Source organism: Schistocerca serialis, chromosome 2 (genome assembly GCF_023864345.2).
Source record: "Schistocerca serialis cubense isolate TAMUIC-IGC-003099 chromosome 2, iqSchSeri2.2, whole genome shotgun sequence".
NCBI lineage: Eukaryota > Metazoa > Arthropoda > Insecta > Orthoptera > Acrididae > Schistocerca > Schistocerca serialis.
Genome location: NC_064639.1, coordinates 124,480,814 through 124,503,453, shown reverse-complemented (window position 1 = coordinate 124,503,453; position 22,640 = coordinate 124,480,814). Strand labels below are relative to the sequence as shown.

Below are 22,640 nucleotides of genomic sequence, written 5' to 3'. Positions count from 1 at the left end.
ATATGGGACCCCTGATTCGTCTAGATACGACTCTGACAGGTGACACGTACGTAAGCGTCCTGTCTGATCACACGCATACATTCATGTCCATTGTGCATTCCGACGGACTTGGGCAATTCCAGCAGGACAATGCGACATCTCCAGAATTGCTACAGTGTGCCTCCAGGAACTATTGTCCAAGTTTAAACAGTTCCGCTGACCACCAAATTCCCTCGAATTGAACTTTACTGAGTATATCTTCGATGCATTACAACATACTGTACAGAAAAGATCTCCATCGCCTTGTACTGTTACGGATTTATGGACAGCCCTGCATTATTCAAGCACTGCTTCAGGCGTTAGTCGAGTCCATGCCACGTCCTGTTGCGGCACTTCTGCGTGCTCGCAGGGCCCTAAGCGACATTAGGCATGTGTAACAGTTGTTTTGGCTCTTCAGTCTAGTTACAGCAATTCTGAAGATCAACGAAGTGCTCCTAACATAGTTGCTAGCTCACATTTTCTTTGCTTATGGCAGTATCGAATGGATATTGAAACACAAATTTAAAGTGTAACATCTATTGTGTTAAGGTTTTTCTACGTACATGTTGATGAGAAGAAGCTAAATCGAACATTAACTTTGCCCGAGCACAAAAACTGACAGTGGAAACATGTGGAGCCTCAGACAAGAGAGTGCTAGGCGTTGGCGGAATCGTAACATCTTCAGAAGCTGCGTGTGTAATTAATCTCTTCCATTCGTCACGCAGCGGATGTAAACGGGAAAACAGCTTTACTAGACTAGACGATGTTAATAAAGGTGCAGTCTGAAGGATTAAGTTAGAATACTGCGTTAATGTACAGCGAAGTCTGTGCAGAACTACAACAGGGAGCTGAGAACACAGGCGCGCAAACGTCCGTTTTGTACCTTCTAGGTCATCGCTTTTAAGTTCGGAAAAAGAAACAATGGATGCAAATTTTCTAAGGACCGAAAGGAAATTTGCCGCTTTGAGAGCTAAATTTTTGCAGACTATGCGTTTATTGCGTACATAGGTCAAAAGGGGTGTGGTTTGTCTGGACGAAACCTAGGTTTCGCAAAACCGTAGGAACCAATACATTCGGGACGACTTTAAAGGACACTGCGGCCACCAAGCACCAATAGTCACTTATGTATAGTTTATATGGGTGGTTTGGGTGGGCAGTGCAGTGATGAAGAGTCTGTAACAGATGTAGACATAATCGGTTCAGGATTTCAGTAGGTATGAAAAATTTGCTGGCCTTTTAAGGCGATATGTTGGAAAAAGATTGCTGGCCCTTGCATTTAAGTCCTAGGGCGGTGCGGCACGCGGATTGTCTTGTCACTAAATCTCGGGATACAACAATTATGTCATCAGCGAATGACTTTACCTTATATGGCAGTCCTAAAGAAACGTAAGGGTTCTTTCCTCACGCAACTGAAGCCAATGTCCCAACTAGAGACGATTCTACACAGTCCAGTGTGCTTATATAGTGTTCGATGTAGATGCAGGTGTCTGTGTGCTGTAAGGTAAAGTTGTTGTTGTTGTGGTCTTCAGTCCAGACACTGGTTTGATGCAGCTCTCCATGCTAATCTATCCTGTGCAAGCTTCTTCATCTCCCAGCACCTACTGCAACCAACATCCTTCTGAACCTGCCCGTCAATACTAAATCCCCTTGATGCCTCAGAATGTGTTCCTTCTCCTAGTCAAGTTGTGCCACAAATTTCTCTTCTCACCAATTCTATTCAATACCTCCTCATTAGTTATGTGATCTACCCATCTAATTTTCAGCATTTTTCTGTAGCACCACATTTCGAAAGCTTCTATTCTCTTCTTGTCTAAACTATTTATCGTCAACGTTTCACTTCCATACATGGCTACACTCCATACAAATACTTTCAGAAACGACTTCCTGACGCTTAAATCTATACTCGATGCTAACAAATTTCTCATCTTCAGGAACGCTTTCCTTGCCATTGCCAGTCTACATTTTATATCCTCTCTACTTCGACCATCATCAGTTGTTTTGCTCCCTAAATAGCAAAACTCGTTTACTACTTTAAGTGTCTCATTTCCTAATCTAATTCCCGCAGCATCACCCGATTTAATTCGACTACATTCCATTATCCTCGTTTTGTTTCTGTTGATGTTCTTGTTATATCCTCCTTTCAAGACGCTGTCCACTCCATTCAGCTGCTCTTCCAGTTCCTTTGCCGTCTCTGACACAATTAGGTCATCGGCGAACCTCAAAGTTTTTATTTCTTCTCCATGGATTTTAATTCCGACTCCGAATTTTTCTTTTGTTTCCTTAACTGCTTGTTCAATATTCAGATTGAATAACATCGGGGATAGGCTACAAGCCTGTCTCACTCCCTTCCCAAAAACTGCTTCGCTTTTATGCCCCTAGACTCTTATAACTGCCATCTGGTTCCTGTACAAATCGTAAATAGCCCTTCGGTGCCTGTATTTTACCTCTGCCACCTTCAGAGTTTTGAAAGAGAGTATTCCAGTCAACATTGTCAAAAGCTTTCTCTAAGTCTACAAATGCTAGAAACGTAGGTTTGCCTTTCCTTAATCATTTTTCTAAGATAAGTCGTAAGGTCAGTATTTCCCCACGTGTTCCAACATTTCTGCGGAATCCAAACTGATCTTCCCCGAGGTCGGCTTCTACCAGTTTTTCCATTCGTCTGTAAAGAATTAGCCTTAGTATTTTGCAGCCGTGGCTTATTAAACTGATAACTCGGTAATTTTCACATCTGTCAACACCTGCTTTCTACGGGATTGGAATTATTATATTCTTCTTGAAGTCTAAGGGTATTTCGCGTGTCTCATACATCTTGCTCACTAGATGGTAGAGTTTTGTTAGGCCTGGCTCTCCCAAGGCTGTAAGTAGTTCTAATGGAATGTTTTCTACTCCTGGGGCCTTGTTTCGACTCAGGTCTTTCAGTGCTCTGTCAAACTCTTCACGCAGTACCGTAATTCCCATTTCATCTTCATCTACATCCTCTTCCATTTCCATAATACTGTCCTCAAGAACATCGCCCTTGTGTAGACCCTCTATATACTCCTTCCACCTTTTTGCTTTCCCTTCTTTGGTTGGAACTGAGTTTCCATCTGAGCTCTTGATATTCATGCAAGTGGCTCTCCTTTCTTCAAAGGTCTCTTTAATTTTCCTGTAGGCAGTATCTATCTTATCCCTAGTGATATGCGCCTCTACATCCTTACATTTGTCCTCTAGCCACCCTGCTTAGACATTTTGCACTTCCTGTCGATCCCATTTTTGAGACGTTTGTATTCCTTTTGCCTGCTTCATTTACTGTATTTTTATATTTTCTCCTTTTATCAATTAAATGCAGTATCTCTTCCGTTACCCAAGGATTTCTACTAGCCCTCGTCTTTTTACCTACTTGATCCTCTGCTGCCTTCACTACTTCACCCCTCAAAGCTACCCATTCTTCTTCTACTGTATTTCTTTCCCCCATTGTTGTCAATCGTTCCCTAATGCTCTCCCTGAAGCTCTCTACAACCTCTGGTACTTTCAGTTTATCCAGGTCCCATCTTCTTAAATTAACACCGTTTTGCAGTTTCTTCAGTTTCAATCTACAGTTCATAACCAATAGATTGTAATCAGAGTCCACATCTGCTCCTGGAAATGCCTTACAATTTAAAACCTGGTTCCTGAATCTCTGTCTTATCATTATATAATCTATCTGAGACCTTCCAGTATCTTCAGGCTTCTTCCATGTATACAGCCTTCATTTATGATTCTTGAAGCAAGTGTTAGCTATGATTAAGTGATGCTCTGTGCAAAATTCTACCAGGCAGCTTCCTCTTTCATTCCTTAATCCCATTCCACATTCACCTACTACGTTTCCTTCTCTTCCTTTTCCTACTATCTAGTTCCAGTCACCCATGACAATTAAATTTTCGTCTCCTTTCACTATGTGGATAATTTCTTTTATCTCATCATGCATTTCATCAATCTCTTCGTCATCTGCGGAGCAAGTTCACATATAAACTTGTACTACTGTGGGAGGCGTGGGCTTCGTATCTATCTTGGCCACAATAATGCTTCCATTATGCTGTTTGCAGTAGCTTACCCGCATTCCTATTTTCCTATTCATTATTAAACCTACTCTTGCATTACCGCTATTTGATTTTGTGTTTATAACCCTGTAGTCACCTGACCAGAAGTCTTGTTCATCCTGCCACCGAACTTCACTAACTCGCTCTATATCTAACTTTAACCTAACCATTTCCCTTTGTAAGTTTTCTAACCTGCCTGCCCGATTAAGGGATCTGACATTCCACGCTCCGATCCATAGAACGCCAGTTTTATTTCTCCTGATAACAATGATTAGTCCCCGACCGGAGATCCGAATGGGGGACTATTTTACCTCCGGAATATTTTACCCAAGAGGACGCCATCATCATTTAACCATACAGTAAAGCTGCATACCCTCGGGAAAAATTACGGCTGTAGTTTCCCTTTGCCTTCAGCCGTTCGCAATACCAGCACAGCAAGGCCGTTTTGGTTAGTGTTACAAGGTCAGATCAGTTAATCATACAGACTATTGCCCCTGCAACTAATGAAAAGGCTGGTGCCCCTCTTCAGGAACCACACGTTTGTCCGGCCTCACAACAGATACCCCTCCGCTGTAGTTGTACCTACGGTACGGCTATCTGTATCGCCGAGGCGCGCAAGCCTCCACACCAACGGCAATGTCCATGGTTCATGTGTGTGTGTGTGGGGGGGGGGGGGGGGGGTGTAAGGCAAAGATGAATCCAAATTCCCTACTTGCCAGAAGGAGCTGTTATTATGTCGATTCCACCTTTTATTCCCTACGTCAAACACATCAATAGTTTATTACTAGAACAAATGAAGCAGTCATGTAGCGGAACTGGATGAAAAGGTGGGCTTTTAATCCAGAGTGGGGAAAATTTACTAACGCAGGACGTTAATGAAAAAAAAAATATTGTCTCCTCGTGAATTTAACTCGTAAAATGTATGCAGTAGAGTGAGTTTCCTTTTTTATGTTTCGTGTAAAAGATATTTGTGAAAAGGCCACTTTTAATATCGCGGTTTGGGGGAGGGGGTCTTGGTGCTCGGTCCCTATTTGAGCATTTGAGCTTAGCCCGGACCAGCTGCCATTTATATACTCATTCGAACATCTGTCTTTAGCTATGTTACAGTATATTAAGTAAGGTTTGTACGGGAGCTGATGTAAGGTCAAATTGTACGAATCTATTAATTCCATTTGCAAAAGATTGTTCCTGGTCTATATTAACGACATAGGGGACAATCTCAGTAGCCGTCTTAGATTGTTTTGCAGATGATGCTGTCATTTACCGTCTTGTAAAGTCACCAGATGACCAGAACGAATTGCAAAGTGATTTAGATAAGATATCTGTATGGTGCGAAAAGCGGCAATTGACCCTGAATAAAGAAATGTGCCAGGTTATTCACGTGAGTACGAAAAGAAAGCCGCTAACTTTCGATTACACTATAAGTCACACAAATCTGAAATCTGTAAATTCAACTGAATACTTAGGGATTGCAATTTCAAATAACCTAAACTGGAACGATCGCATAGATAACGTTGTGGGTGAACCAAACCAAAGAGCCGGATTCATTGGCAGAACACTTAGAAGGTGCAACAGGTCTACTAAAGAGATTGCTTACACCACGCTTGTCCGCCCTATTCTGGAGTGCTGTGCTGTGTGGGATCCGCATCAGGGGGGACTGACGGATGACATCGAAAAAGTTCAAAGAAGGGCAGCTTGTTTTGTATTATAGCGAAATAGGGGTGTTAGTGTCACAGACATGATACGTGCATTGGAGTGGCAATCATTAAAACAAAGGCGTTTTTCGTTGCGACGGGATCTTCACATTAAATTTCAATCAGCAGTTTTTTCCTCCGATTGCGAAAACATGCTGTCGTCACCCACCTACATAGGGAGAAATGATCATCACGATGAAATAAGAGAAATCAGGGCTCGCACAGAAAAATTTAAGTGCTCGTTTTTCCCGTGCGCCACTCGAGAGTGGAACGGTAGAGAGACGGCTTGAAGGAGGTTCATTGAACCTTCTGCCAAGCACTTTATTGTGAATAGCAGCGTAATCACGTAGATGTAGAGCTGAAGTTAATGTTCAGCTAATGGCACCATTTGTATGTGCACCGCTCGGATTTTACCTGCAAAAAAAATCACCATTAAATAACTCTGGGCTAGAGAGAGACTGATGGGTCAAATTTGGGTCACCGGCATTTCAGACCTTAGTCTAAGAAAAGTTTTAACCACTTAAAAAAATCTCGCTTTGTTTGGATTTTACGTGCAAAAAAACATGGTTTTGTGGGAGGTTTTTTAGCGCAGCACATCTATACCTTAAACTTCTACGAATCACTTCAAACTATGCACGAAGGTACATAAATGGATAAAGTCAGTAATCTTTATCCCTCGTCCAGATACGATGGTTTAAAGTCAAACTGAAATTCGTTTTTACGTGAATTGAATGCGCTCACTGTTGAAAGGAATCAGTGAAATAAAAAATACATTCTTACAATAAAACTGAAAACTCGCTTTCAAAAATCTGCCTATATCCTGATTTTATGAGCAAAAACCACGTTTTGCAAGGTTTTTAGGCTCGCCACTTCTGTGCTTCTAACTTGAGCGAATCTGTTCAAATTTTTTAAGGAGCTATGCAACTTAATTAATGGTCGCCCTGTTGTTTTGTAAAAAGTTTTATCCGTTCCCACGACACAAGCAACATGGTTCGAAAGACGATACAAAAACGTTTACCGGATCATTCGTCGTCCGAGTCAACAAAAATCTACATCGGTTGTCGAGCTATGGCGCTCTAATATCAAAATTGTGGTAGAGTAAAAGTTAGGGACCAGAATGAAAAATGCTCCTATCGTAGCACAAAAAAAAAGACGAAGACCTCCTCGGCAGAGATAGGAACGTAAAGGAAGGGAACTAGCTTTTCGACTTGTCTGACAGCTCCAAAGAAATTTAGATCAGAACATCTTGACGTATTCGCATTTATTTACGAGTTAAGCCTACTTTCCCAGTGCAGTGAGCTCTCTTAGACCAACCCCCTGTTACAGGTATGGTGAGGGGCTTAAGAAAAAACAGGCACAAATTTATGTGCTTCTGGAGAGTGGACGCATCTACAGCAGGAAGCATACGAGCGTGTAACAGGAAGTATCCCAGAGGGGACGCATTCATCCTAAACATTAACGATACGCTGTCATATTTCACGACATGACAAGTGCTATGTTGGATGACATGGATAGCATGTGTATGCTATACGATATGACATCATGTATCATGTTAATTTAATTGACACAATGTATTACGTTACATGACATCAGTATTAATACTGACAAGTAAAAAAGCGCGAATAGCTCTAGATGTTTTATTTAAATGTCTTTGAACCTATTAGATAAATCGAACAGCTAGTTTTCTTATTTTACAACCCTAACTCTACCAGGAATTTGTCGCACTTTTCGTGCTACTAAAGGAGCATTTTTCATTCTGGTAGCCGTATCATGGATTTGGTTTTGCAACATTGGTAACAGAGTTAAACAACAGTCTAACTTGATGGAGGTTACTTTGTAGGCCACCCGTACTCCACCACCACTCCCCTCGACTCCTTCTCTTCGGACGCATTGCTATATTCTCGAGAGTTCAGAGAGTATTGAGACAACTAGAAAGTATAAGATGATTTGCAACAGTTAGGCACCTACCTGCGCGTGGTCTGGACTTTCCTTTCCGTAACGAGGTTGCTATCAGCATAGCCATAAAGATTATTTTTGGCTGTAATGACCACTGAGTGGAAAGTCATGCAGTAACTTACCAGCGTTATTAACTCGGACAAAGATACTACATAGATACTGCTATTAACTGCAGACAGCTAAAAATATGACAGACGTAATTCATACATCTTTCCTGTTCCTTAAATGTGACAAGTTCGACACAACGCCGCACATATTATCTGTAACTTCAGCATGTCTCTTAGGCTTGTATAAGATAAGCATATAACAGTGGTGTTTTCTTGACAAAATAAGAGAGATAGCGATTCTTCAGTCCGTACCGGCATATATCGTGAGCGAAAAGTTCAAAGATAAACGTCTGACACGTGGCACTAAACATGTACCCTCGATGGTCTGATTATTCGTTCTGGATTGTTTTGCTCATGCAGTACGCCGGGAAATTATGATTCGCTTTAGCTATCTCTGTCACCGCAGTGAACACACAGAACAAAAAATTTGCGACAACAAAGAGACATCAGGCTATTCTGTGTAACACCGCCGCGACAAAGACAGCCCGCAAATTCGTTCATTTATATCCACTTGAAGCCATTAACTGCTTTTTCACTCAGTGGAGCTACCATATTGCAAAGATATTGATTTTATGTTTCACCTGTTGTTCCAAGCAGCCCTAAGCACTTTCTACGTGATTAAGGTGGGAATGTCTTACATCGTTTTTAGTCCGATCATTTCTGCTCTGGAAGACAAAGAACGAAGTGCTCGGACTCAAAAAGGGGTGTCGTAGGGATGCAGTCTTTCACCACTGCTGTTCAGTCTGTTCATCGAAGAAGCAACGACGGAAATAAAGGAAGGATTCAAGAGTGGAGGTAAAATTCAGAGCGAAGGAAACAGATCATAAGAATCGCTGATGTCATTGCTATCCTCAGTGAAAGTGAAGATTTACAGGGTCAGTTGAATGGGATGAACATTGTATTGAGTACAGTATATCGACTGAGAGTAAATCGGTTAAAGACGAAAGTAATGAGAAGTGCCAGAAATGAGAACAGCGAGAAACTTCAGAACTGGGGATCATGGTGTAGACGGAATTAAGGTATCAGTTATTCGAAGTGACAGTCATAATCGCATTATTTATTTATTTAGTTACCAACCGTGCACAGGCAGGCTGACGACTCTAGCGAGCGACCAAATGGTGTAAATTGCCCTCAAGATGACCCCATCTCGGGTTGAAACCGGTTGGCGGCAAAATAAATAATGGGATTGTCATTTCGAATAATTGGTTATAAGTAAATTAATCGTTGTTTATCTCCATACAACAACTATGTTGTCTAAAAATTTAGAAGTTAAGGAACTCTGCTACCTAGGTAGATGGACGGTACACGGAGGACGTACAAAGCAGAATAGCACTAGGAAAAAGTTCATTCCTCGCCAGGAGAGGTCTACTGACGTCAAACATAGTCCGTAATTATAGGAAGAAATCTCGTACGTTTGGAGCATAGCATTTATGTATGGTAGTGAAACGTGGACTGTGACAAAACACTAAACAGAAGAGAATCGAAGCCTTTGAGATGTGGTGCTACAGAAGAATATTGAAAATTAGATGGCCTGATAAAGTAAGGAATGAGGAGTTTCTCTAGAGAATCGGCAAGGAAAGAATACGTGGAAAATACTGACGAGAAGAAGGGACAGAGCAACAGGACACCTGGACATCAGGTGGGCTGCTAGATTTGTTACCTTTAGGTTCGAACAACACACAGCTATTAAGGAGAAGCTTCGGTAACTTAAATGGGAATCCCTGGAGGAAAGTCTACGTTCCTTTAGAGGAATACTACTGAGGAAATTTACAGAACCTGCATTTGAAGCTGACTGCGGAACGAATCCACTGCCGTCAACATACATTTCGCGTAATGCCCACGAAGATAAGATACGAGCAACTAGGGCCCCTACGGAGGCTTATAAAAAATCTTTTTTTCTCGCTCTATTTGCGAGTGGAACAGGAAAACAAATGACTAGTACTGGTTCAGGGTATCCTCCCCCACGCACAGTACAGTGGCTTGCGGAGTATGTATGTTGATGTAGATCAGGGAATAACTTCCGTGGTACTAGAGGGAGTTGTAGAGGGTAAAAACTGTAGAAGAAGACAGAGACTGGAATACACCCGGTAAACAAATGAGGACGTTGGTAGCAGGTGCTACTCTGAAATGAAAAGGTTGGCACAGGAGAAGACTTCTTGGCGCGCTGTGCATCAGATCATACAGAAGACTGATGATTAAAAAAATTCTGGCCAGTTGTGCAACAAGTATTGGTCACGCCAGGAACATATGCGTGTAGCTCTCTGAACACGACCATTGTGAGTCGTGCCGCGTACTCGGCATGAAAATGTTGAATAAATGATAACTTTTGCTCACTCGGAACGTTAAAATAAACATCTTTGTTCAGCTTCAAGATAACCTGAATGAGTGGGCCATGGTCATGATTTGCAAAACGTCCCCAAAACATCTCAGGACTACTTTCGACCCCCCCCCCCCCCCCCACACACACACAACACACACACCTCATCCGATCTTCAGTGTACTTGACACCTTGTAACCTTTGAAAACAGTCCAAATCCTGTCTTCTCTGAATGCATCGGACGCCTTCACCCCAGCTGTTGTCCAAGTTCTGCGGTGTTTGGCTCACTGAGGACGTGCAGCTTCATGTGCCACTGTGAACATTGGCCTTTTGCGAAGTACCCGACTCCAAATGTCCAGCCATTGCTTGCAACTCCCTTCGTAGAGCTCGCTCGCAACGTGCTTGAGATGAACCTGTATTCATTAATAGAAGCACTTCGTGTGGGATTTGAAACGGATTGTCTATGGCCCAAGTCTTTGTAACACATATTACACTCTAAGGCAATAAAAACATGCACCACAAAGGAATTAACAAAATCGGATGACAATCCGTAGACATGACGTACATGTGCAGACAAACACATGATTACAATTTTAGATAAAATGGTTGATGTATTCAGGAGAAAGAGCTTCGCAAATTGAGCAACTCTTTACTGCGTTGGTCCACCTCTGGCCCTTATAAAAGCAGTTATTCGGATTGGCACTGATTGAACAGAGTTTCTGGGTGTCCTCTTGAAGGATACGTGCCAAATTCTGTCCATTTAGCGCGCTAGATAGTCAGAATCCCCACCTGGCTTGAAGGCCCTGCTCACAGTGCTCCAAACGCTCTCAGTCGGGCAGAGATGCTGAGACCTTGCTGGCCAAGGTAGGATTTGCAAAGCACAAAGACAAGCAGCTGAAACTCTAGCCGTTTGTGGGTGCGCATTATCTTGCTGAAATGTAAGCCCAGGGTGGCTTGCCGCTCTGCTGTAAGGATGCTGCTGATGACAACCAAATGGGCCCCGTTACGAAATCGTATGGCGTCATCACCACTGCCGGTTGTCGTGCCATATGGCTGGCGACAGTCAGGTTGGTATCTCACCGTGTCTTCAGACATGTCGCCGCTGGTCGTCGGAGCTCAATTCGAAAATCAATGAGATTCCAGGCAGAAGACGTGTCTGCAGACGCCTCAGACAGCAGTGATTTTTGCCCACCATATGGCTCTACAGCCAAGAGTGATGGTTTACAGAGCCATGTCATTTCAAAGCAGGTCCACTTTGGTTGTTACCTGCAGCACCCTTACAGCACAGTGGCAAGTCATCCTGGGCTTACATTTCAAGAGGATAATGCCCACTCGCACACGGCGAGAGTTTATACTGCTTCCGGAATGAAATTTTCACCGTGCAGCGGAGTGTGCGCTAATATGAAACGTCCTGGCTTCCGGAATGAAATTTTCACCGTGCAGCGGAGTGTGCGCTAATATGAAACGTCCTGGCAGATTAAAACTGTGTGTCGGACCGAGACTCGAACTCGAAATATTTGCCTACCGCGGGCAAGTGCTCTACCTTACTGGCCAAGGTCCCGAGTTCGAGTCTCGGTCCGGCACACAGTTTCAGTCTGCCAGGAAGTTTCGTACTGCTTGTCTTCGTGCTTACCTTGGTCAGTAAGGTCTCCCAATTTGAGAACGATTGGAACGTTTTGGGCAGAAACTCCAATCAGCCTGGGATATAGACGATCTAACATGCCAATTGCAATGATTTTGCCGTTATACTCCTCAGGACTACGTCCAACAATTGTAACAATCATGCCTAGTCGACTAATTGCTCGCATAAGCCCAGAAGTGGACCAACGCGTTATTGAGTTCCCCAGTTTGTAAAGAAAGCTCTTTCTCTTGCATAAACCATCCAAATTTCTGAAATTTTTGTCATTTGTTTGTCTGTACGTGTGCATCACATTTGTCGATTTTCGTCCTTTTCGGATAACTCCTTCATGGTGTGTTGTTCCCCCTTCCCCCCGATCCCCCCCCCCCCCCCCCTCTTTGAATGTATTTTGTTCGGTGAACTCCAGTAAGCTATCAGTGACGAACCCACCACCGTTGGTGTGGTGTCACCGCCAGACACCACACTCGCTAGGTGGTAGCCTTTAAATCGGCCGCGGTCCATTAGTATACGCCGGACCCGCGTGTCGCCACTGTCAGTGATAGCAGACCGAGCGCCACCACACGGCAAGTCTAGAAAGACGTACTAGCACTCGCCCCAGTTGTACAGCCGACGTTACTAGCCATGGTTCACTGACAATCACGCTCTCATTTGCCGAGACGATAGTTAGCATAGCCTTCAGCTAAGCCATTTGCTACGACCTAGCAAGGCGCCATCACCAAGTATATTGAAATGGAGATTATATCTGTACAAGAGCGATGTTATACAATTAGGGATTAAAGTTAAGTATTCCAGAAGCTACGTACTTTTCTTTATAGCACTCATTACGTATCCTGTTTCAGACCTCACGCCAGCCTGCGTGAGTTTAAGCGCGTGCCTTTCGGCTTCCTCTCATTGTGTCTAGGCTGTCTTGTCTAGACACAACAGTTGGCACATGACTTTTCACATATGAAATACGCCGGTAAATACTGAATAATGGCATCGGATGCTTCTAGGGGAAGATATTTTCCACTCGTCTGGGTGCTTTTCCCTCTTGTAAATTAGAAGAATTATAGTTTCAAACAACTTCCGGCTATTCAGCCAGGTAATATTTTGAGAGACTGCCGATATCTCGACGGGAGTACGCCATTTTCAAGGCAAAATGGCGGAGTGTACTCACGCCGAAATATCGGCGGTCGCTGAAAATATTACCTGGTTGAATACCCGTAAGTTGTTTGAAAATTGTATACGCCAGGAGAAACTCAGGTCTCGCATAGAAGAATTATAGTTTGACGACCTGTCGACATTGTATGTCACTGTGGGGTGTGACGGTGGTGCTGTAGAAAACCAGTAACAGCACAATGAGAGTGCAGCGGCTTCCAACGTGGACTAGTCATTGAATGTCACCTAACTAACAGATCCAGCAGGCACGTTTCAACTCTTCTAAAGGTGGCCACATTGACTGTTGGTGATGTAACTGTGCAGTGGAAAAGCGGAGGAACAACCACAGATAAAGTAACGCCAGGAGGGCCTCGTCTACTGACAAACAGAGACCGTTAGCAGAAGGCAGCAGTTAAAATTCGCATGAAATCAGCGGGAGGAATCAGTCGTAAGTTTCAAAAGTGCTGCCAGAAGTTCCCCTAGCACAGTGTCTGTGCCTGGCCGTTGAGAAGAATGCAGAAAGAGCAGCTCCTCATGAGCCACATACTAAAAACAAAACAAAAAACGCCGTTCGGGGCTTGACTTAGTATGAAGAACAACGCCACTGGTCAGTGGATGACAGGAAAAGAGTGACTTAGAGCGATGAATCGCGCACTGCCCCGTAGCAACCCAACGAAAGTGTTTGGATTTGGCGAGTGCTTGGAGAACGTTACCTTGGCTCATGTGTAGTGTCAACTGTGGAGGAGGTGGTCTTACAGTATTGGGAGGGGGGGGGGGAGGGGTGGCGCCGGGAGTGACGTCGAGGGTGTTTACCCCTAATAGTGGAAGAATCAGCAATGATCAACGGCATGAGCAAGCAGAAACCAATGTAAACCACTGCATTAAACACACATAACGTGTATCCACAGGATCTGTGGCCTGTAATTGAAAAGCGTCATGATGATCTCTCCATTGGCAAAAGATTCCGGAATAGTTCCTCATTCAGATCTCCGGGAGGGGACTGCCAAGGGAGCGGTGACCATGAGGAAAAGCATGAATAACCAACGAAATGATGACGTTCTAAGACTCGGGGCGTGGAATGTCAGAAACTTGAACGTGGTAGGAAAGCTAGAAAATCTTAAAAGGGAAATGCAAAGGCTCAATCTAGAAATAGTAGGGGTCAGTGAAGTGAAATGGAAAGAACACAAGGATTTCTGGTCAGATGAGTGTACGGTAATATCAACAGCAGCAGAAAATGGTATAACGGGAGTAGGATTCGTTATGAGTAAGAAGGTAAGGCAAAGAGTGTGTTACTGTAAACAATTCAGTAATAAAGTTATCAGAATCGACAGCAAACCAGCACCGACAACGATGGTTCAGGTATACATGCCGACGTCGCGAGCTGAAGATGAAGAGATAGAGAAAGTATGTAAGTATAATGAAAATGGTTCAAATGGCTCTGAGCACTATGGTACTCAACTGCTGTGGTCATCAGTCACCTAGAACTTAGAACTACTTAAACGTAACTAACCTAAGGACATCACACACACCCATGCCCGAGGCAAGATTCGAACCTGCGACCGTAGCAGCAGCGCGGCTCCGGACTGGAGCGCCTAGAACCGCACGGCCACCGCGGCCGGCGAGTATAATGAAAAGGTAATACACTACGTAAACGCAGAAGAAAACCTAATACTCATCGGGGACAGGAATACATTTGTAGGCGAAGGAGCAGAAGAAATGGTTACAGGAGAATGTGAGCTTCGGACAAGGAAAGTGAGAGGAGAAACACTAACCGAGTTCTGTAATAACTTTCAACTCGTAATAGCGAATACTCTGTTCAATAATCACAAGAGGAGAAGGTATACTTGGAAAAGGCGTGGTGATACCGGAAGACTTCAGTTAGATTCCATCATGGTGAGAAATCAGATACTGGATTGTAAGGCGTACCCAGAAGCAAATATAGACTCAGATCACAACGTAGTGATGATGAAGAGTAGGCTGAAGTCTAAGAAGTTACTCAGGAAGAATCAATATGCAAAGAAGTTGGATACAGAAGTACTAACGAATCACGAGATACTTTTGAAATTCTCTAAGGCTATAGATACAGCAATAATGACTAGCTCAGTAGGCAGTACAGTTGAAGAGGAATGGACATCTCTAAAAAGGGCCATCACAGAAGTTGGGAAGAAAAACATAGGTACAAAGAAGGTAACTGCGAAGAAACCATGGATAACAGAAGAAATATTTCAGCTGACTGATGAAAGAAGGAAGTTTAAAAATGCTCAAGTATATTCAGGAATATAGAAATATAAGTCACTTAGGAATGAAATGAAAAGTGCAGGGGAGCTAGGGCGAAATGGCTGTATGAAAAATGTGAAGAAATCGAAATGATTGTCGGCAGGACTGACGCAACTTACAGGAAACTCGAAACAACTTTCGGTGAAATTAAAAGCAAGGGTGGTAACATTACGAGTGTAACGGGAGATCCACTGTTAAATACAGAGGAGAGAGCAGATGGATGGAAAGAGGACATTGAAAGCCTCTTGAGAGAGAAAATTTGTCTGATGTGATAAAAGAAGAAACAGGAGTCGATTTAGAAGAGATAGGGATACAGTATTAACCTCAAAATCTATAAGAGCCTTGGAGGACTTACGATCAAATAAGGCAGAAGGGACAGATTAAAGTCCATCAGAATTTCGAATATCGGTGGGGGCAGTGGCAACAAACCGACTGTTTACTTTGGTGTGTAGAATGTATGAGTCTAGCGACATACCATATGGCTTTCGGAAAAATATTTGCCACACAATATCCAAGACTGCAAGAGCTGACAAGTGCGAGAATTATCGCACAATCAGCTTAACAGCTCATGCATCCAAGTTACTGACGAAAATAACATACAGAAGAATAGAAAAGAAATTTCAGGATGTGTCAGATGACGATCAGTTTGGCTTTAGGAAAGGTAAAGGCACTAAGAGGCAATGCTGACGTTGCGGGTGGTAATGGAAGCAAGAGTAAAGAAAAATCAAGACACGTTAATAGGATTTATCGACCTGGAAAAAGCGTTTTATGTGACTACGTAGGCTTTCCCGGCGTAATAAGTCTTGAAAGTCTCTTCGGGTTTGCTGCCGGACCCTAAAATCAACTTGATTCGATATTTCGGCGATCCAACTGTTCGCCATCTTCAGGAAAATGCTGCTTATGCTGATGAGTCCCGCTGAGAACTGTCGCCAGGTTGCAAATCGACGTCCTATATAGGCCACCGTTCAGTACACGGCGCATGCGCCGCCCATCACGGTTTCTGCCTTCCAAAACAGGGAGGTGGCGCCGCCCTTAGTGAAACACTGCTGGCAACGGTATATCGCAATCAAGGCCGCACCAAAGAACGTTCAGCTTTGATGCGAGATAATACAGGATTCCACGTCTTGCTAAGAGGAAACCCATTGTCTCTGTTGATTAAATTATCAGTCAATCTAATTTCAATCGCCTCTTTATACACACTGTTCCAAAAACCGGAAATGTTGGCAACCACAACAGTTTCCTCAAATTTCATTTTGTGTCCCTCATTTAGGCAGTGTTCTGCTACCGCCGATTTTTCCGGCTCTTGTAGCCTCGTATGTCGGCGATGTTCCACACACCTGTCTTTCACTGTGCGAATAGAACGGCCAACGTAAGCTTTCTCACATTGACACGGAATTTTGTGCACCCCGGGTTTCCTAAGCCCCAAATCATCCTTCACAGAGCCGAGCAGAGCCCTAATCTTAGAAGGTGGAGCCGGCCGCGGTGGTCTAGCGGTTCTAGGCGCTCAGTCCGGAGTCGCGCGACTGCTACGGTCGCAGGTTCGAATCCTGCCTCGGGCATGGATGTGTGTGATGTCCTTAGGTTAGTTAGGTTTAAGTAGTTCTAAGTTCTACGGGACTTATGACCTCAGCAGTTGAGTCCCATAGTGCTCAGAGCCAGCCATTTAGAAGGTGGACGGAAAACACTCTTAATGTTAAAATTCCTTAAAATTCGTTGATGAATTTAATCAACAGAGACAATGGGTTTCCTCTTAGCAAGACGTGGAATCCTGTATTATCTCGCATCAAAGCTGAACGTTCTTTGGTGCGGCCTTGATTGCGATATATCGTTGCCATCAGTGTTTCACTAAGGGTGGTGCCACCTCCCTGTTTTGGAAGGCAGAAACTGTGATGGGCGGCGCATGCGCCGTGTACCGAACGGTGGCCTATATAGGACGTCGATTTGCAACCTGGCGTCAGTTCTCAGCGGGACTCATCAGCATAAGCAGCATTTTCCTGAAGATGGCCAACAGTTGGATCGCCGAAATATCGAGTCAAGTTGATTTTAGGATCCGGCAGCAATCCCGAAGAGACTTTCAAAAAAGCGTTTTACACTGTAAAATGGCGCAAGGCGTTCGAAATTATGAGAAAAATAGGGGTAAGCTATAGGGAGAGGCGTGTAATATGCAATATGTAGAAGAGCGATACGGGAAAATAAGAGTGGATGGCCAAGAACGAAGTGCTCGATTAAAAAGAGTGTAAGATAGGGACGAAGCCTTTATCCGCTCGTGTTCAGTCTGGACATCGAAGAAGCAATGATGGAAATAAATGAAAGGTTCAGGAGTGGAATTAAAATTCAAGGTGGATGGGTATCCATGATGCAATTCGTTGATGACATTGCTATCCTGAGTGAAAGTGAAAAAGAGTTACTTGATCTGCTGAATGGAATGAGCAGTCTAATGATTAAATAGTACGGATTGAGAGTAAGTCGAAGAGAGACGAAAGAAACGAGAAGTAACAGAAATGAGAACAACGAGAACCTTAACATCAGGATCGATGGCCACGAAGTAGATGAAATTAAGTAATTTGACTACCTAGTCAGCAAAATAACGGAGTTAGATGTGGCTGATGCCCTAGCATAGATTTATTAGCCAAGTTGAGGGCAAAGTAGGAGGTTGTAATAGCTATAATCCCTCGTGGACAGAGAGAGAGAGGGCGGGGAGGGGGAGGGGGAGGGTTGCAGTGGCGGAGGGGAGGGAGTCTCCTCATCAATCTGCCGTCTCAGTAGACTTCACTCACATAATATGTCAATGACCACAGTTCCCTCCTGAAATCCTGTTTCTCGTCCCTCTTGGTCTTCTCTCCACCTACTTGTACATAATTACACTGCAGTTCACACAGAGACTTTCAATCTGTATCTTCACCATTTCATTCTCGAATAATATGTGAGAAAATCCATTACTTTTTCCGTGCGACTCATGCTCATCTTTATTTGATCATGACAAGCATTTCTCCTTACGTGAACAAGAGGCAATTAAGTACGTAGGTTGGAACTTAAATAGTGGCACATTGCTGTGGAGACACTACTCCATGGAATCTACTACTGTCACTGATAGCACACGTTGTTGACATACCTACCTTTCCTCCGAGAAAATGGACTCGCTCGTCCCACGTCACCGGCGTGCGCACAATCGAAGGAAACAGTCATTTGCGAGCGAGCGGTCTAACATAACGGTGTCAGTATGTTTTCGAAACAGGAACAGCGGAGTTGGATCAAGATTGAGTGTGTCAGAGATCGTACAGCATCACAGTGTCATCAAGGTCTTCAAGAGGCGTGCGGGGAATCGGCATTGCCGTACAGAACAGTGGCACGTATGGTTAAAACCCTTCAACGAAGGTCGGCAAACTGTGGCAGACACTTATCGGGCAGGCCGTCCTAGCGTCTCTGAAGAAGAAGTGCATGCTGTTGCCGCGTTAGTGGACAGTGATCGAGACCATACGATTAGTGAGCTCGCCTGCGAAACCGGATTAGCACATACGACTGCGCTTCGCATCCTGAAGGAACGCCTGGGCATGCGGAAAATTGCATCGCGATAGATTCCGCATAACTTGACGGAAATGCGGAAATGGACGCGTTACGACGCTGCTCAGACGCACTTGGAGCACTATGAGCGCGATGGAGAAGCTTTCTTACGCCGTATCGTAACACTGGACGAGACATGGCCACATCGTACGAGCCAAAACTGAAACTCCAATCCAACGAATGGTGTGGTTATGGGTTGCCTCGAAAGTCGAAAGTGCGTCAGAGCCCCAGTATGGTGAAATTTATGGTGATTCTCGTGTACGACTGTGATGGTGTTATTCTAATGCATTACGTTCCGCCATGCCAGACCGTCAGTGCACAGTACTACTATTAGTTTGTGGAGCATCACCTGCGAGCAGCTTTGCGAAAGAAGCGGCGACACTTTCTGCGCAACCCACCCATGATTTTGCACTACAATGCGCGGGCGCAAACAACGCTAGCTGTGACTGCTCTGTTCAGTCGATGGGACTGGGAAGTACCGTACCATTCACCACACTCCCCGGTCTTAAGTCCTTGTGACTTTGAAGGAATCACTTCGTGGCATTCGCTTCAGAACTGTTCCAGAGATTCGACAGGCAGTAGACCGCTCCATTCGCACCATCAACAGAACAGGCTATCCTAACGGTATACTGCACGTTCCAAATCGCTGCCAAAGGGTTCTACACAACGCTGGTGTCTACTTTGAGGGACAGTGACAGGTGCAACCATGTAACTCTTTTGTATCGCTTGTGAATAAACAGTTGCCACTATTTACTTTCCAACCCTCGTATTTTGACATTCAAAAGATGTTGATTGAAATTTCGTGAGAAGTGCAGTTCATCCATCAGTTCACTGTCTACATCTACATCTACATCCATACTCCGCAAGCCACCTGACGATGTGTGGCGGAGGGTACTTTGAGTACCTCTATCCCTTCTCCCTTCTATTTCAGTCTCGTATTGTTCGTGGAAAGAAAGATCGTCGGTATGCCTCTGTGTGGGTTCTAATCTCTCTGATTTTATCCTCATGGTCTCTTCGCGAGATATACGTAGAAGGAAGCAATACACTGCTTGACTACTCGGTGAAGGTATGCTCGCGAAACTTTAACAAAAACCCGTACCGAGCTACTGAGCGTCTCTCCTGCAGAGTCTTCCACTGGAGTTTATCTATCATCTCCGTAACGCCTTCGCGATTACTAAATGATCCTGTATCGAAGCACGCTGCTCTCCGTTGGATCTTCTCTATCTCCACTATCAACCCTATCTGGTACGGATCCCACATTGGTGAGCAATATTCAAGCAGTGGGCGAACAAGTGTACTGTAATCTACTGCCTTTGTTTTCGGATTGCAATTCTTTAGGATTCTTCCAATGAATCTCAGTCTGGCATCTGCTTGACTGACGATTAATTTTATATGGTCATTCCATTTTAAATCACTCCTAATGCCTACTCCCAGATAATTTATGGAATTAACTGCTTCCAGGTGCCGACCTGCTATATTGTAGCTAAATGTTAAACGATCTTCCTTTCTATGTATTCGCAGCACATTACACTTGTCTACATTGAGATTCAATTGCCATTCCCTGCACCATGCGTCAGTTCGTTGCAGATCCTCCTGCATTTCAGTACAATTTTCCATTGTTACAACCTCTCTATATACTACAGCATCATCCACAAAAAGCCTCAGTGAACTTCCGATGTTATCCACAAGGTCCTTTATGTATATTGTGAATAGCAACGGCCCTACGACACTCCCCTGCGGCACATCTGAAATCGCTCTTAATTCCGCTTTTTTTACATGTAATTATTCATGTAGCGTCATCCTACATATTTTATTCATATTTTTGTGTTCTAATAGTACTCCTCGGGTTCATTAACATAGTGAATGGGTAACTGAGATGCTCTTTTCATAATTCGTATTGTTATTTGCAGAATGCCTATGTATTTCCACAAGTTGCCTACAGACAAGCCAGGAGCTGAATTAGCTGTTCATTTCGGTTTGTGAGAAGCTGTATTTTTCCGTTTATTCGGCACAGCAACCTAGCAGAGAGAGAGAGAGGCAGCGGAGGGACACAAGTGTTTGATATTCGCCACAGCCATAAATATGCAGCTCTATGTGGTCTTCAGGCCCGATGGAGCCCAGAGCGTTATGGCCAGGACCCTATAAGCAGTTCAAGATTTTGACGAACTGGCGCGCTAAGCGGACAGAATTTGGCACGATATCCCTCAGGAGGACACCCAACAACTCCCTCAATCAATGCCAAGCCGAATAACTGCTTCTATAAGGGCCAGAGGTGGACCAACGCGTTACTGACTTGCTCGATTTCTGAATCCAACTTTTCGGAAATTGTGATCGTTTGTTTGCCTATACATGTACATCACATCTATTGATTGCCGAAGAAAAGCATCACTCTTTCTTGAGGCCACAAGTGGCCCATCGGGACCAGCCGAACGCCATGTCATCCTCAGTTGAGGATGCGGATAGTAGGGGCTTGTGGTCAGCACACAGCTCTCCCGGTCGTCATGACTTTTTTTTTTTCGGAGACGCTACTATTCGGTCGAGTAGCTCCTCAATTGGCATCAGAAGGCTGAGGGCACCCCGGAAAATGGCAACAGCCCATGGTTGCCTGGATGTTCACCCATCCAGGTCCCGGCCACGCCCGACAGCGCTTAACTTCGGTGACCTCACGGGAACCGGTGTATCCACTGCGGCGAGGCAGTTGCCCTCGATTGTCGACCAGATCGGTTATTTCCTTAGTGATGACTCTTTTTTTTTTTTTTTTTTTTTTTATATCGTGAGATTATGGAGTCTAGATATGACACTTCCAGCACAATTTCAGTAAAGAGATGTAATGACATGCCCTCTCCGCAATAAATGCAGAAAGTGACCACTTACCTTACATCAGAATAATTGAAATCCACAAAAATTACTATAACTCCGATGAGTGGCACAGCAGACGGGGTGACTAGACCCTCCATGGGGGAACAAGTCGAGGTATTCCCCGCACGATTCTGGTACCTCGGACCCCACAGCCGCTTTGCCTGCCATGACCACTTTTCCCGGCTATCCCCTAGCCCTGTTCCTCCGCAGCCTTCCACAAAACAAGCTCCAAATCTTGGGTCGAGGTTCAATGCACAAGAGCTTATAAACACCACCACAAGCAAAGGTGTATCGGCCTTAGCTCCGGAGAATATGTTTGCCACAGAATTGGTCCTCCTCTCCCCTATTTATTATTTAGAAGCTGCTGGGTATTGAAACTGGAACAAGGAGCAGCTCCATCGTTCTGAAGAAGTCACATCTATTCTTTGTGTCCGTATTCTGGACCGAGCGAGGTGGCGCAGTGGTTAGACACTGGACTCGTATTCGGGAGGACGACGGTTCAATCCCGCGTCCGGCCATCCTGATTTAGGTTTTCCGTGATTTCCCTAAATCGCTCCAGGCAAATGCCGGGATGGTTCCTTTCAAAGGGCACGGCCGACTTCCTTCCCCGTCCTTCCCTAATCCGATGAGACCGATGACCTCGCTGTCTGGTCTCCTCCCCCGAAATAACCAACCAACCAACCAACCGTATTCTGGAAGGCTGCTGACAGATATGAAATACAAATAAATACCAACGTATTGTTATTAAAATATTGTGTTCTATGGCTGTTCTCTTTCTTCACCAGGCATGGGAATTAAATGACGCCAAAGGAAAGTTATATCCCCGTTACTGTGATGTCAGTAATGAAGAAAGCGTTGTATCTGCATTCAAGTGGACTCTAGACAACCTGGGAGGTGTCGATATTCTCATCAACAGCGCTGGCGTATTCTTTGATGCAAGCCTAACTGGTGAGTAGAAAATACTATCGAAACTACCTTTGAAGAAATTGCCATAAGATATGATACTGTTAACTGATT

General features: G+C 44.2%; 1 protein-coding gene across 1 annotated transcript in view; it reads left to right on the top strand.

The window, feature by feature from the left end:
- LOC126455458 (dehydrogenase/reductase SDR family member 11-like) overlaps positions 1 to 22,640 on the top strand; it is a 115,451-nt gene that overhangs the window by 6,425 nt on the left and 86,386 nt on the right. Inside the window, exon 2 of the mRNA XM_050091207.1 lies at positions 22,409 to 22,571. Within this exon, the coding sequence (XP_049947164.1) occupies positions 22,409 to 22,571 (163 nt within the window). The remainder of the gene's footprint in view (positions 1 to 22,408; positions 22,572 to 22,640) is intronic.